Source organism: Bombus fervidus, chromosome 12 (genome assembly GCF_041682495.2).
Source record: "Bombus fervidus isolate BK054 chromosome 12, iyBomFerv1, whole genome shotgun sequence".
Taxonomy (NCBI): domain Eukaryota; kingdom Metazoa; phylum Arthropoda; class Insecta; order Hymenoptera; family Apidae; genus Bombus; species Bombus fervidus.
In genome coordinates this window covers 11,841,843-11,858,849 of record NC_091528.1, presented here as the reverse complement: position 1 = coordinate 11,858,849, position 17,007 = coordinate 11,841,843, and the positions used below count along the sequence as shown (strand labels likewise).

The window sequence follows — 17,007 nt, the reverse complement described above, 5'->3', positions numbered from 1 at the left end:
CTGATCCAGTAATATCATTGGCCAGTCGTTACTGCTGCTAGCAATATTGGATTCTGCGTTACAGATAATCTTATCGCTACGTTATTAGTAGTATTAACTAGCGTTAACAAATATTTTCGTAAAACGAAATAACGTTGGTCTTACACCTAACGACCGTCAAACATTTATCCAGCATGTTGTTGGTCGTTTGCAAACATCTCGACGACTATATATCAATCTTAACCGCTATGTGCAGTGCTTGATCCTCGTTGAAGTAAATGGTATTGATTCGGACGAAATTAATGTTGGCGTCAAGTTACTGAAAATGTTCGTATTATTCGACACGTTGAGCAACGCATGACGCACAGACGATACAGCAGCATTTGCCGATGCTATCGAATCGACTAGTAATTGCAAAGAAACGTCAAGAATATGCAATAACGACGATTAATCGCTTTAAACGTCTAGCATTTTAGCGTAAAGATACATAGCGCGAGTATACGTATAGTATGTATGTATATACCAGTGAATCGACTGTTGACACGTAACTGATATAACACGGAACTTGAATCGGCACATACGATAAAATACCGAATCTCTGAATAATAATTATTATTATCTTTGTTGTCTAGCAAAATATTATTTAATAACTGTTCGATCAAAGATATTACGTTTCACGATTGACATGTTTGCGACACATTCTTTGCTCGCGTTTTTACCTATTCCACGGTTCTATCGTCTACGCGGAAAAAAGCGTCCGCACTTGAAGCGATCTACGTGTTTTCTTCCGTTGATTAAAACTGCAAAAATATGTTACTCGATTATGACGATGTCGTAATAAGGAAGAAGAAATGTCACGCGGTCATGAATCAACAAAACGGCCAAGATAAGATCCATGGTGTCGTTTACTATTTTGTATGATCAAGTCGAACGGACGTACACCGAGCGATTCCATCGAGAAGGCGAGAAGGCGAGAAGGCGACAAGGCGAGAAGGCGACAAGGCGAGAAGGCGAGACAGCGACCCTGAGGAAATGGGTTAAAGACCGCGAACCCCTTTCCCCTTCCCCATATGTCTTTCGAATTGTTTCGTTTCCAGACATTCGATCGTTCCGCGTGCATCCTTTCTACCCGGCTTCCCAAAGATCGACCTATGCAAAACTTACGTATACGGTGCATTGGATGCACCATACGATAGACGCGAGGAACCTCTCTCGTCGTTCACGTGATTCACACGCCTCCGTACTCGCGGCTGTTTTCGCAATACACGCTGCCGTACACGTGAACTCGTACGTACTGCTACGTTCGACATCTCGTGAATCTCGTCGCTGTTTCGTTCCTCGAAACGATCCTACCAAAATAAAACCAAAGAAACGTGACTAAAAAACAAAGAAAATCTATCCGGTTTCAGCCGGATAATTGCTTGAAATTCGACGTGAAACCGTGTTTCGCGAAATACAACCTACGATCTACCGTGGTCTCTCGAGCTTGAAACGCTCGACGAACGGCTCGCATTTGCACCATTCGAATCGATTCATGTCACGAGCTTGGAAATTGCCCATCGACTGAACGTTTCGAACGAGAATGGGTCATTGTACACCAGTACTTTATATCATCGTCTGTTGCTTTAGTTTAGTTTAGTTTAGTTTAGTTTAGTTTAGTTTAGTTTAGTTTAGTGCACCGTATACGTAAGTTCAGTTTAGCATTGTGTAGTATCGTGTATCGGCCGGAGCTCTGTGCTTTCTATTTTCCATGTGTGTTAGCAACCCTTAAATTGCTTGCTTTGTCGCCAGTAATATAAATATATATGTATGTACGTATGTAGCATACCAGCGCAGAAAACAGACATCGTAGCGCCGGCAACGGGAAGGGACGATCGACCGCGAAGCAAGCGTTCCCCAGTTCCACAGCCTTTAGTCGCGTATTGGCCACCGCGCACTGCACGTCGGGATCCGTTCGTATCCGGACGAACGACCGAACGAGAAGCTTCTGCTCTATTCTATTGGCAGGGAGAAAGAAAACGTGCGCGCGCGAGATAGATAGATAGATAGATAGATAGATAGATAGATAGAGAGAGAGAGAGAGAGAGAGAGTGTGTGTGTGTGTGTGAGAGAGAGAGAGAGAGAGAGAGGAGGGAACATTGGCGAAAGAAAGGGGCAAAGAAAGAAGAGCGAAAGAAAGAGGCTTAAGGATCGAATTTAAAATAGAAGGAGAAAAGTCACGACTCTAGGAGGTAAGTACCGAATTTGTTTGCTATAGACAACGTACATTTACGATTGGATTTGTCAAGTGCTTTGTATATGCAAGGAACGGGCAACATATGAAATTTCTTTTGAATTAAAAACAATTTAGAAATGGTTGGATACGCGACGGATACGCGAACGTGTACGGTGCTGTGTGCCGTTGACTTTTCGACGATCGATCGTTCGTTCCGAGACGTCGTCGTCGTCGTCTCGTTGTCTCTCGCATAGAATCGGTCAAAGGGGCAGGTTTCGGGTTTTTAGTCTCGAGTACGGATGGCATAAATCGAGGTGAATTCGACCGCGAGCTGAAACTCGACTATGAGTTGTCCGTTGAAAGTCAGACATGGCAAATGGTGTTTGAAACGAAGCTTTCCAAGACCAAGAAGAACCGCTTTCGAGAACAGTCTTTGCCGGAGGTTCGATGGAACTCGCGTGCACTTTGTACGTTACGTGAACATTTCGCATTCGTGTGAACGTACGATCGATCGTTCAAAAATAGACACTCTGTGTGACAGTGACCTACGCCTACTTCGATATATCGATGAGGGTAATGTACGGCGCTTTAAATAATCGAATTTAATCTAACCTCGAACCTATGCATTGTATCGTATGCATTGTATCGTACGCATCGTATATAAGTAGTTATTCGTGATGCTTATTCGAAGATTTTGTGAAAATTATTGAAAAAATATTTAGCATGGTTTGTTGTCAAATCGATCCAATGTCTCGTTCGGCCAAATCGTTCGGAATGTATAGTACAGGATAGTACAGGGTAGGTAGTATAGGTACTGTAGAGTATAGAGTATAGAGTACAGAGTATAGAGTATGGTTTCCTCGGGCTTCTCTGTTTCGTTTCCACTACCTTCTCCGTTTATAATACGACGTTATAATACGATTAAATACATTACGTTAGTTGCAAAGTACAACAAAGTATCTTTATGGTTAGCGCGAGTGATTTAATCGTTTAAATGACGTAATATTTGCTACGCCGCACCTGTACGTAAACCGAGTGCGTGCCGCTTTGCTTTGTGCGAATCCAATTTTACTCTCTGACCTCTGACCTGTGATCGCCCATCTACAATTACATTTAAACGTCGACGATTGCCGTTTTACGTCGCAATGAAAACACGAACCGCGTACGAATAACGCATCGAAATAATACGTAGGAATGGCGTACTTCAAATCCAGAAATATGTCCGCGCGAACATTGTAAAAACTGTAAAGATTACGCATGACGCAAAGATTAAAATAATTATTTTGCGATGTCACGTTTTCGAGTAGTGTCGAGTAGATAAATTGCCACGCAAGTGCGAGACGCGTGGATTATCTTGTAGCGTTTAGTCGTTGTTGTATCAACGATTAAAGACGAGATAACGACGGCCATTGTAAAATTAATCTATTTTATTGTTTTATTTAACATAGGATGATCGACGGCTAACGGTGCGACAGTCCGCGATAATTAGTTTGAGTACGCGAAACATGGCCTACGCATTAAAAACGATGGAATAAAAGCATCGAACGAAACGATATACACGGTATGCGAGATAATATCGAGCAAGCGTAAAATATACTTTAATTAAATGTAACCGAACGGTGGAATAAGTCGCCTGACAAATAACTCCTAATATGTATCTGGTCCTTAATTGCGTATCATGTGACGGGGCCTGAGCACGCGAATCTCTTATGCAATCGGGCGTAAAGACATTATCTCGATCGTGAATCAGAATCGAACGATTTGAGAAATCGCGTGGTACTCGTTAACCGGTAATCTCGATGCGATTCTTGGCTGCGGTAGACGTGGCATTAACGACCAGAGGAAAGAAACGGACGATTTCCAAAGATCGAGAACGCCACCGATTCTCGCCACCTTTCCTTTATTCCCTTATTCCGTGCGAGAGGAATCGCACGGCACAGCTGCGTGTCGTGATTTAATCGGCCCTCGTTCCTCGAATCCAAGCCGTTATCGTCGATCGTCGACGAGCATCGATTTTAGCCAGATAACTTTTTCCTAAGTTAATAAACCCCACTGGTCTTTTGGAACGCGAAATATTCGTTGCTCGCCTGATTCGGTCGACGATCGGATTGGATCGGCTTAAGCGGCGTAGAGTGTAGCTAGCTAGCGTTATCGAAGCCGCCGTACTGGAGGAAAATTCGCGAAGGAAAAGTCGCGCGTTCTCTTCGAGAAGCATACACGCTCGCTGTATAGGTGGTGGTAGGCTGCAGGAAAGAAGGTAAAAAATCTGCCTCGCATCATAGAAAGTCACTGTTGCTGCCACGAAGGCGGTTTCAACAACGAAATTACCGTGTCGTTAGCCACGATGGTATTCCGTGGTCTCGGGTCCTCCTTAGGCCGAGACCAGACGTTCGCCACGACTAACGACAATGTGCGCTTTTGCGCGGAGAATTACGCGAGCTAACGAACTGCGTTCGATCATCTGGCGATCGTTTCGTGCAACGGAGAAGAGAAATTGGCCAAACCAATTGGTAAAATCTTATTCGATGTGTTCTTTTTCCAGAGTGTACGTAAAATGGTGACCAAGTACGAAATCCACGTTCTCAGTTGACAGACAAGGGGCTGTTTCCAGGAGAGGTGAGATCGACTAGCACGTTAACCGAAGAAAAAGGCAGCGGGCGCAGCTAAATACACGCGTGTAGCAGTGGTGCGAAGAAGAGGCATAAGACGCAGCAGCTATGGATCCTTATTCGCTGAGGTTGGTGTTGCTTAAGAAAATGTGTTTACGCATGCTCGATAAATCGAATGCAACGGTCAAAAAGTAAGAAATCGAAGTAAAATAGATCGAGTAACGCGATATATAATAACGGCAAGTTTCTAGTAAATAATCTTGTCGGAGGAAAAAATAATATATTCGTCTAATTTGTCGACTTAGCCCGATCTGTCGCGTATCAGGTACGAGCCGTCAAATCTACCAACAGGTTTTATTCTGGACAGGACAGATGGTCCGTACAGGTTTTTTTCTTTCGCTTTTTCCCTTTGTCGTGATTTTAGGGAACGGTTCTTTCCGCAGCGTCTTTCTACGGCAAAAAGCCTTTTGTGTTCCTCGACGGCATCGTTCCCAGAAGGTATCGCGCGCGCGCGCTTGTCACCACGATATTTCTTTCTGATTTATCGAATATCTGCTAGTTAAGCTAAATTCGATATACCGTGTTCGTCGTTGATGCGTCGCGTCATGCTACTAGTCTTAATATTTTTCTGCTTATGGAATCTGGATTGTCGGAGCCTGATTGTCGTTTGCACGCTAGATTGCAAATACACGCGATCGTTCGGTGAAAGAGGTGCCGGAAATCACGCGTTCCTATCGACTTTGTCGACCGATCGGTTTCTATTTCATAACAGCGAGCAAGGGTAATCGTCGATCGAAAATTGAATCGATATAGGATGGCGACATCCTATAGCGAATACGTTATTGTGATTGCTTGGCTGTCCTCGAGCAAGAGAACCTAATCGGTTCTGTTTTCGTTATTCGCGCACGTATAACGGCGATACGACGTACGACGGGAATTTTGGAAAGCGTCCTTCGGGATTCGTCGTTCTTTCGACCATCGATCGTGTGTTTGATCAACGACGGTGGTAGTCGTTGTATTCGATCAACTTGGCAAGCAAGTGGATGTTATATAAAATTTTGACGGGATGCAGGATGGATATTTCAGGAGGCCAAGTACGAACGAAAGCACGCGAAACTCGTTCGGGAGAATAACAGGAAGACTACTCGTTCTCCGGTCCGGAGAACCAGTTTTGCCAGCCGATAAATCGCCGATACTCTTGTTTTGAACGCGTCAGCAAGACAGCAGATACGTTTAAATCGCTATATCGTTCGTCGTTGTCCTTTCTTTCACAACGTTATCAACGTCGAGTCGCGTTAAACAAGAAGAAAAAAAAAAAAAAAAAAAAGAAAGAAAAAAGAATGTATCAACGCAAATAACAAAAGACAGAACGCGAGATATTTTCCACAGAGAAAAGTGAATTCTCGATGAAGATGGTGACATCGTATCGAACGTATTAGAAGAATGGGAAAATTTAATGAAATTATAGACACGAGCAAGTTACATCCATATTTACGAATCGTCATCCTCTCTGATCTAACCATGCGCTGGGATCTGGTCACCTAAAACACCTGGGATCCGAGATTCGAGATCCGGGATCCGGGATCCGGGGTCGCGTAAGGTTGCTGCTAATATAGTTGATTTCTCGAGAGCACGTGTTACATAAACGGACGCAACTGATAGTGGGAACTTGTAAACACGGAACGAAAAACGAAAAACGAAGAACGATCGAGTTAATATTTAAAAGCTAAACGGACGACCGTTCTCTAATGGAATTACCATGATGCGAATGGAATTGCGAATGAAATTAATCGTTAATTAAAACCGCAAAACCGTCGAACGTTGACAATAAGCGACGTATCGCTATAGTTGGCGCTAAGAGAGTTAAACCGTGCAAAGCTCTATCACTGCTGCGATATAGAAAATACGCGTATACCGGGGCAGGTATTCTGCTTGCACGTTCATTTACAATCCATCTGTGGATAGATAAATTACTGTTACCGCGATAATACGTACTAGATCGAAAGGAAATAAGGCACGAGGATCGACCGCTTTCCGATCACGAATCTAAGCGTCGTGATATCGAGTCAGCGAAATTTTTGCACCGTGCGCTCCAAATGTTTCTTTTGTCCATCTTATCTATCAAATTCAAACGACCGACTTACGATCGATCGCGTCACGTAACAAACAAAGAGTCGTCACTAAGATGTCGATAATGAAAGTCGAGTCGATCTAACAATAACTAGGTATGATACGTTCTGTCTGACGTAACCCTTTATATTTGTTCTTCTTCCTTGGCTTGTGGCAAGGCTTGCATTGAAAATATCACGACGCGAAAGAAACGCGAAAGAAACGCGAAAGGAAGAACTGGCTATCGCTATCTAGAAGGAAACTAGAGTCGAAATAACGCCAAGTGACGTCATTTGATACTCTTAGTCGTGATAAAAAGCTTAGCACCGAGTTGTCCAGTGATGACAACTACGTATTATCGTTTCTTTTTCTATTGAGTATTCGGTCTGGCATATAAATCTTTCGAATAAATTTGTTTCGCTACTTTCGATTCTCTCGAATTTCCATTTGCACGGCTAAATCGAGTTTGTCGAGCTACACTGCCCCGCTAATCTCAAAATTCGCTATGCATTCTCGTCTCGTACCCGGGTACCGTCGTATTTACCGCGTGCGTTGCTTTACGTTTCGACACCCTATGGCTAAGGCTAAAGATGTCACCGGCTAAAAAATATATATGCGCGCGGATAGTACATTCCTGGCCTTTCTACAGCATTGCTATTCTTAGAAAAGCTGTTCAACAGCTGTCAGGCACAGATATCACGCAGCTTTTATTATATAGCCGAGTTTTAGATATCGATTTATAGATACGTCTCGAAGGCGGTATATGATTAGGAGGCTAAGAAATTCCGGCTTTTTTCCAGCTAGCATCGATAATCTTACAAAGTCATGAAGCGCTTGCTTCGTAAAGCAAGTTGTTGACGGTTGTCTGTCAGACAAAGGATCGAACCGGGACTGCTTTATAACTAGCTGTGCATAATAATTTTTATGGCAATACCGTATCGATACACGCTTGATAAGGGTTTAAAGCGTGTTATGGTCGTTGGGAAAAACCGCGTTGGGAATTTCCGTGCAAACCCTCCGTAGCCTCCGGTAACGCGTATTACGAACCGATCGTATTAAGCCCCGACCCTGTTAAACACTCGCTCGCAAAGTGAAAATGTATAGACAAACGATCCACGTGTTCTCCTCCTCCTCCTCCTCCTCCTCCTCCTCCCCCCCCCCCCGCCCCGCCCTCTCATCAACGTCTCTCGAACGAGCGACTGTAAGAGGCTCGTCTCGGACAAGTTTAGTTAGCATATTTCGCCAGTTACTCGATAGTCGAGCGTTTTCAATTCAAAAATATTCACATCAGCAGCGCTCGATTCGTAGACGATTGACTAGATATCGAACAGATATCGCATATATGTTTGATATGTTTATACCGGCGATCGATCCTTGGCATCTTTTGTCTTACGGGCGAATTATCTTTGGTAGACCGGCAAACTATCTTTGCTGCTACTGCGTCTTTTGCGAGCCCAGTGTCTCCAACGATATCGTTGGGAAACAAGCTTTTCTCGTTGAAGCGCGAAGGCGTCGTGCGTACGAGACAAGGCGGCGAGTTATTCCATCTCACGCGGCTTGTTATACCGATGCAAAAAATTAAATAAATTATAGCAGCACCTGATACTTACGCAAGCATCCTTGTTCAATATTAAACGCTTGCGCGAATACAACAATTAGCAACATTTGTGTGGTTGCAAACGCAGCACAGCATCCCTCGGCATATACGCACATCGGTACGTACGTACGTACGTACGTACGTTGTTTCATGGATAACGAATGCCGTTACTTTATCGAATACTAGTGGATCGTTATTTGCGTCGTGTCGGTCGTTATACGCTCGTTTGCACTCGTAAGAAATTATCGAGCGCCATTTCACTTGTTTAAACTTATCCGGCTGGTGATAACTTCATTCTGACGAGCTGTTATAATTATCATTAGAGTGTATATCGGCGGCGATGTGTTGTACGCGTAAAACTCGTAACGCGTTTTCATCGTGAGGCAGAATCGAACGAGACGCGAATACATCGTACGCTAATTCGCAGGATCGTTGCCGTTTTCCAGACAGTTTACACGACTTTTTCGCCGATCGATAAATGCGTGCGATAAATGCGTGCGATAAATGCGTGTAAGCGGATGTTACGTGATAAAATTTCCCACCGACTTGCTTCTTGGTGCGGTCCGTTTGTCTAGCGAAGAAATTACATAATTTTTATTTTCTCCATCTCGCGCTCAGCAAGGTACGAGAAAGGTACGAGAGTACGAACGATACGAATGTACGTTGGATGGACACGGTCCGTCCGTCGGTGTCGCGTGTAATAAAGCGTTCGACTGCGTTAAATTCATCGACGGAGAAATGGTGGAATTAACGCGCGTTAATTCCTCCAGCCGCTTTTAATTGAGCCGAGTTAAGGCCCGACAGCTTATTCGCGAGACGTGTTTCCATTTGCAGAGCGGTCGCTGGTTACACAACGCTCGCATACTGTTCTCGGTACTCGGTTCTCGATTCTCGGGCGAAAACTAATCCCGCGTCTCATTACTTTCGCTTATAAACGAAATATTTCTATTATTATCGAATGTTGTTTGTCGGATAACGGCTTAATTATTGCCCCATCTGTTCCCCATCCGTCACTGTGTCGCGTTTAAACGATGTACAAGCCACGCTTTCTCAATACGTTTCTCGGTCATCGATCGATTTAAGTTGCGACAACTTGTCGCGATAGATCACCAGCTGCTATAAATCTATCCGTACGTAATTACCAGTTCCAGCTATATAAACATCGTGCGTGCACGATAAACCGTGATGCGCGTGATGTCACCGTTGCGAAACACGATCGCTTGCAAATTATATATACACGCATATCTACGCAGCTACGCGTATACAGTTTTGACATTGTTAACGTTGGACGGAACAGCGGTCAAGCGAGAAATTAATCGACCAGCGGGTTACGCGTATGCTAGCGAGAGACGATAGAGCTACCAAGAAATGGAAACGCTTTATCGCAGTCGTAAATTGTCGCGCGTAAAGCGTCCATCTATCTGCCAGCCATATATTGGCATATTGGCATGCCGGTATATCGCGGTGCAACCTTCAGGTTCTTGACAACCGAATAGAGAAGCGAACGGGTTCGCTTAATCTCGTAAATGTTGATACGCGTTATAAAAAAAAAAAAAAAATGCATCGACACATGGAAAGCTATCCTTTGTTCGCGCCGTGCAGCCGTCTTTAATGTTTTATCGTTTTAATCGGCGGACATGATTTGGCGGACACGAAAGGAGAAGAAGAGGGCTGGACGAGAGTTGGTGACGGGCGGCGGGCTCTTTGTGTTTCAGTGTGGAGCGCGAGGCATCGAAGAACATCGAGGAGAACGAGAGGGAACGTTTCAAAGACGCGATCGTATCGAGCAGAAGTCTGAACAAAGGCTTCGTCGAGCCTACTACCATTAAAAATGCCATACACGAGGTATAATATCATCGATATAAACATGGAAACATATAAACAGCGATCGATGCAACATCCGATCTGATCTATCCTTAGATCGCTTCCTGCATCATTGCCGCGTCTTTCCATATATCGGTAGGATTAGCCATGGCTTATTCGGCTATTTTGATCCCCCATCTCGAGGCCGAGGACGCGGAATTGCACGCAACGCGAGAACAGACTTCCTGGATCGGTAAGCAACTTGTTACGCGCGTTGATAACGACGATACAAGGAATAGCGACGACTAAACTTTACGAAATAACAGAGCGATTGCGTCGAGCCGAGTATAACGCGAGGTTACGCCTGCGAGAGAGGTGAGTAGTCGCGCCGAACGAAATAATAACTGCCGCAACTCGGTTTACGAGATTCTATTTTATCGAGTAAATTCAATTTTCATTAGCGTTTCACTTGTCTTTGTTACTTCCGTAACAAGCAGCAGAGTCGTACGCGAAACGTTACGATCGAATAAGAGCGAGGCTGTTTAATCTAGCAGGCTGATCGAACGGCTGGCTAGTTTACACAGAGACGCGGTTCTTTTCCCAACGACTGCAACAACCTCTTTTACATACAACGTCGGTTGTTTGCAGCAGACATTCGACATCGACGAGAAACGAATGGCGACAGGTTATTATTAGCAGGTATATATCAGCCATGTTAAACGCGATCAATTTTCAGCCAGCGTGGTGGTAGTCAGCACACCTTTGGGTGCCTTGTTAGGAGGATTTCTGATGGAGACGGTTGGAAGATTGCGGACCCTTCAATTCGGCTCCGTCCCCTTCATCGCGGGCTGGATTCTCATAGCGCTGTCGACCAATATCCCGATGATTTTAGTCGGTCGATTGTTGTCCGGGCTAGCCACGGCTTTGGCAACTTCACCAGCTATCGTCTACATCACCGAAGTCGCAAGACCAGAACTTAGAGGATCGATGATATCGTTCGGTCCAACTTTGGCCTCGTTTGGCATGGTTCTTTCGTACTTGAAGGGTGCATACATTCATTGGAGACTGGTGGCCTGGCTGGGCATAATTTATGCCGTCGTGCCAATCATTTTGGTGCAACTGTTTGTCCCGGAATCGCCTGTATGGCTCGTCTCTAAGGGACGATTGGAGGATGCGAAGAAATCATTGGAATGGTAAGGAAAAGCGAATGAGAGCGATCAGTTTTCCCATCTATTAGTACCGGTATTGGTAGCGGTAGCAGTTAGCGCTAGCAGTATTAATAGCACTAGCAGTAGCGTTAGCAGTAACAGTAACAGTAACAGTAGCAGTAGCAGTAGCAGTAGCAGTAGCAGTAACAGTAGCAATGGCGATAGCGGCGATGGTGGTTGATAGCGGGTAGTGATAGTGATAGTGGTAGCGGTAGCGGTAGCGGTAGTGGTAGAAAAAGTGAAACGAGAATGGCACGGAAGAGGCTGCTGGCTTATTTTGCTACGATGCGCGTACGATGCGAAGACAGAAATAATAAAACTGATTTTCGCTAGATCGAATACTACTAGAGCAGATTCGCTGTACCACCGCAAAGGTAAGCATCTATCGTATTTGAATCTCGCAGGCTGTACAAGCACGAGGCGAAGCAAGGCAAGGTGTCCGCCGCGGAGGCGCAGTTCAATACGATCGTGAAGGAGAACGAGATTAAATTGAGCGAACAAAGAAAGAGCAAACACGGCGGTGTCTCCACTAAACTCAGGGGATTCTTGAAGCCCACAGGATGGAAACCACTAACGATACTCTTCCTCTTCTTCTCCTTCCAACAGTTTTCCGGCATCTATATCACTCTCTTCTACGCTGTCACCTGGTTCCAAGTAAATAACTATTTCTCCTCGACGTTCACAGCATAGTCGGATCACCGATTCGATTATACATGCTGCGTTTCGTGATTAATCGTAATCACTGTCATTCAGGAAGTCGGTTCCGGCGTGGATGCATACATAGCCTCGATTCTCGTTGGTGTAACTCGTTTCCTGTGTTCGATGGTGAATACTTGGCTGCTAAGGCGGTACAAGAGGCGGCTCCTCTGTATAATCTCGTCTTTGGGAATGGCCTTTTGCATGACCGTTTCCGGTTACTACACCTATCTTATTAAGAACGGCGATCGTTCTGGATACTGGGTAAGCCTTTCAAGCTAAACGGTGCATGTATTCTTGAATAATTGTACGACGATAATAATAATTGTAAATCATGTTTATCGCGTTGTCTATTTGTTTGCCAGGTTCCTGTTGTATGCCTGTTACTTTACGTTTGCACGTCTATGGTCGGTATGTTGACCATTCCGTGGACCATGACGGCCGAATTATTCCCTACCGACATCCGAGGAATCGCCCATTCCATCAGTTATTCCATAGCCAACTTGCTAATGTTCGCTGCTCTGCAAAGTTACAGAAGCTTACAAAGCTTCCTCGGTGGTATGTATTACAGTAGGTTTTACGAAAGCTACCACGGTCAGTCGCTAAAGTTTACGCGAGTTATCTAAATTTGAACAAATTTCACAATCGTTATCGGCAACAAACAAGTTTTCATCATTTACGATAGTAAATTCTTTTAATAGTAAAGTAATGGTAAAAGTCTCTTTCAGCTTTTTCACTCAAATTGAATTTCTCTCGGATTAAACAAAAGTAACTCTTATTTTTAGTGTCCCCGGTCCTCTCTAATTTAGTTGTAGTAATATTTTAACTTTAGCAATGCTTTCAACTCACTGTCAGATGTACGTGTAGTACTAGAAAAGATAGCTATGATACTAGTCAACTAGTAAGAAACTTTACAACACAAAAGTGTATTAGGTGTACATAGGAAAAAGACAAACGAAGAAAAAAAAAAAAAAACACAATTTCATAGAAGCGTATCTCCAAGAGATTATGAAACAAGCAGGTGGTAGATTTAGAGCCTATGGCAATATCTCGTGTGATAAATAATTTATTAGTCTGATATATCTATATCTATATATATATATATCTATATATATATTTATAATACATATAAATGCTTCGCATCTTCTCCGTTGCTTCCGCGAGTGCCACATCGGTATACCGAGCAGAGACATTTTTACACGACTCTGTGAGAAAATGCGTTTTCAGTTTGTCGCCGTATGTTGAATACATAAAACTATGTTAGTCTATGCAGTCGTACGAAAACTCTCGTGTACGTAGCTAGGTGGAAATGTTTCTTCTCTAACTCTGTCCTCATACATTTTTCATACGATCGTAGGGTCGCATGCCGTGCAGTGGTTCTTCGCTGGTGTTTCCATAACGGCCGTCGTGTTCGTCTGGCTATTGCTTCCAGAGACTCACGGCAAGAAGCTTTCGGAGATCGAGGAGTACTTCCAGAATCATTTCCTAGCAGTGGGTGCCGAGGCGAAAACGAAGAAACGGCGAGCACAGAGAAAGCAACAGCGTATCGACAAATCCGCCACGGAACCGTTGAACCCGAAAACCATACAAAACGTGTAGATGCTTTCTTCCATGTGGCGCTGGGGGATCGTGGCGAGGAAGAATTCTTAGCTGTATGTACATATAAATAACGTTTCTTCTATACATGACACACGGATTATCGGATTTTTACTTAAAGTTGTTACCTCTGTAAAACACGAAGCGCGAGGATACTTCGATATCGTTGAGGTCAAGATCGAAGATAGCACTTTGCAGAGCCGAGGCAGGAAGACAAAGACAGAGAGAGAGAGAGAGAGAGAGAGAGAGAGAGAGAATACGAGTATAAATATATTATACATGAGCTGTGTAGTTTCATACTTGAGCATTTCGCTGCGAATTAATTGCGGCAGAACATAGATTAGCGGAAAGGAGCCGTATGACGAGAGAACGGAAGAGAGAACAGATATATTTCGAGGCTAAACGAAACACGATCAACGTTTCCGAAACGTTTCGCCCATCGACCAGGATATATATATATATATATATATATATATAGGCTGGACGAATAGCCTCGCTTGTTGCTAATTCCAGGAAAATTTGTTAACGTATATTTGTAGACTGATAGAAAGGAATCGGTGAATCGATAAATTTCTGCCATCACTGGCCTACGTTTGTTCCGCGATAAGAAGAACAACTTTAAGAGGCAAACGATAGTATAGTATAGTATAGTACGTTACATACGCGTGAATTCGTGATATACATATAGACGTGTCTGTGTATACAGGTATAGAGACGATGAGACGATTGATGATAATACATACGCACGGCATGTGCTTGCAACATGATATTGCAGAAGCAACAACCAGACGGGAAATATTCTTTACCAAATAGCCAGCGAACGACTCTACGCGAGACTATAAAACAGTATTATACGTTGATCCGATACGGCCTCCGTTGCCTTTATAAAAATGTATACGGGTGGCCGTAGAGGAAGACGATAAAAACATCCTTCGTTCGGGAACACAGGCCAAGTGCGCGGCCAACTTTAATTCTTTCCTCGCGTCGCGCCGTAGATCGTCTCGCGAAATACCTTATGATCGTCTGCCGTTTTTTCAGGCAATAGCATAGCATTCCTCTTTTGGAAACTAATTGTCAACAACTTTGCTGTGATTTACCAATATAGACAAGGACAATGTCGCGCAACGAGAGGAAGCAGTATCCTGTTTTGCCTATGGAGCGTATAGTTTCAAATGCCAATATGTACATACATACATAGTATCGAAGCGCAGGCGCAGGCGCTGCGTTTTGTAAATCATTAACGCCTAACAAATCTATCGGTTCGTTCCAACTTACGGACTTGCTTTCTTTCCAATGGCGCCCATCTACTTAAACTAGATACCTAAATGTTACGATCGTTCCTTTTTCTACGACCTTTTTGTCCCGTTTGATATTCAAGCTGATATACACGTCACTTTTTACCATGTCTTTTTTTATAAACCATCTCTTTGTCTACCGGATGGCCGAGAATGGACCACTAACCAAACGCACAAAACTACCTTTTCTACCAGTTTATTAATCGTCGCCAGTTTACGGACATTCTGTCGTTGACTAATCGAACGTAAGTACTTGTATTAGATGCGATAGCGGAAATCGGTGGACCCAGTGTATCTCCTCAAAGTATCGGCCATTCGATGCTCGATAAAATCCATTTCCAAGTGTCGATTGGTTTTCATCGAAATTCAGCTTGTCCGTAAATTGTTAGAAAAGCGAAACTATTACGAGCAAAGATGCAACCAAATCCTCCATGATTATATCGCCATTGGTAGAAGGAAAAGCGAGCTTAGTCTATGAGATCGAGAAGAATGTGTGTATCAAACGCCGATTTCGGCTAAGAAGAACATCTCTAAAAACATATACGTATATCGAAGTTTTTGGTTCGACAAGTGCCTTTCTTTTTTCTCTCCACTCTTTCATTCATTTTTTTTTTCTTTTTTTCGTAATATAAATATGCGTGAATATGCGAACAGAATAGAAATTTATAAGAATGTACTTTGTATCGTTGTATCTATATATAGTACGCTTGTATTCTTCGATTGTACATGTATGTGTAAGTACATATGTACATGTATATACCTACATCTATATGGCGTATACGTACCATTGCAAAATTTCATAGAATGTTTCTAATAAAATCATATTTTTCGAAACTGCTAAATATTGTAATTTATAACTATATATTCCATTCCATTCATTTCCATTTCGGGAAAAGCGAAAAACGAAAAGCGAAAACAATCATCGCAAGTTGTTGGTTATCGCACATTCCAATAGAAATTAGTAGCTTTTGGTAGTAGTAGTTTTTACTTACCGATTTAGATGCGACACGTAGATGAATTATTTACGATGGACGCTGAATTTACGATAAAATCCAATGAATCGCCGAAAACTTTTGAAAGAATGTTGCTTTTCTTACTATAATCGTAACGATAACCATTATTCGCACAATTTTCTAAGCACTTTGAAAAACCGCTAATGTCGACCGCGAATGGGAAGCAACTGATGAACTTTCGAAGGAATTATAAATCCCGGAAGCTGATTGGTTCGCGCGAATTACGCGCGAATATTGATATTACTACTCGAGTTTGTTCTATTTATATAATATGAAACACGAATGATATGTAACATGGCAAATATAATTGAAGATAATCTTTCGAGCAACAAGATATTTTAAGAGAATAGAAATATATATATAGATAGATAGATAGATAGATAGATAGATAGATAGATACTTACATGACGGCTAAATACTACGTGAGTTGTATAAACATCACGTGATATTTATGGCGGTTTATATAAAACTATGTGCAAACAATACGTGGCTGCACCGCGGGGCGAATCAACGTCTGTCGGTTTTTTTTTGACGAGATCAAAGGGTGCCTCGCAGCTCTTTCTTACTTAACGTTAGTTGGTTGCCTCGCGTGCTCTACGTCACGCTACGGTACGAGGCAACTCGAGCGAAACGGCTATCGGCAGTGAAGCAGTCTCGCAAATTCCGTAGCCTGTAATCTGTACATAGCTCAAGGAATACAAATGTAAATATTTTGAAAGTATACGACAATTGGCTTTATTCTGACGCGAATTCGTCGATCAACGAAAGAAAATTAAATACGAGTTTTGAGTTACATGAATTTCGTAAATGTACGCATTTTCTATATAAGATATAAGATCGACATTCGATAATAAAACATAGTCGGACAAAATATCGCAACGAAATAG

General features: G+C 43.0%; 1 protein-coding gene across 2 annotated transcripts; it reads left to right on the top strand.

Annotated features, from left to right (window-relative positions):
- The first annotated feature begins 2,098 nt into the window (after nucleotides 1-2,098).
- Nucleotides 2,099-15,949, top strand: LOC139992624 (trehalose transporter 1-like protein). Of its 2 annotated transcripts, XR_011801165.1 has the most exons (10): nucleotides 2,099-2,210; nucleotides 4,737-4,931; nucleotides 10,225-10,354; nucleotides 10,430-10,565; nucleotides 11,049-11,505; nucleotides 11,925-12,174; nucleotides 12,274-12,480; nucleotides 12,582-12,774; nucleotides 13,574-13,868; nucleotides 13,958-15,949. XR_011801165.1 is itself a non-coding variant. In XM_072013635.1 (9 exons), exons 2-9 carry the CDS (start codon nucleotides 4,912-4,914, stop codon nucleotides 13,813-13,815), a joined length of 1,635 nt encoding a protein of 544 aa, XP_071869736.1. In that variant the 5' UTR covers nucleotides 2,099-2,210; nucleotides 4,737-4,911; the 3' UTR covers nucleotides 13,816-15,949. The 2 variants fall into 2 exon arrangements, 1 of the variants encoding a protein (XP_071869736.1); XM_072013635.1 differs by having other exon boundaries at nucleotides 13,574-15,949.
- Nucleotides 15,950-17,007: the final 1,058 nt, after the last annotated feature.

Coding starts and splice junctions, on each gene's coding strand:
- LOC139992624 (XM_072013635.1), top strand. CDS start 4,912: ATGGATCCTTATTCGCTGAG. Junction 10,566..11,048: donor AGAACAGACTTCCTGGATCG/GTAAGCAACTTG, acceptor ATCAATTTTCAG/CCAGCGTGGTGGTAGTCAGC. Junction 11,506..11,924: donor GCGAAGAAATCATTGGAATG/GTAAGGAAAAGC, acceptor TGAATCTCGCAG/GCTGTACAAGCACGAGGCGA.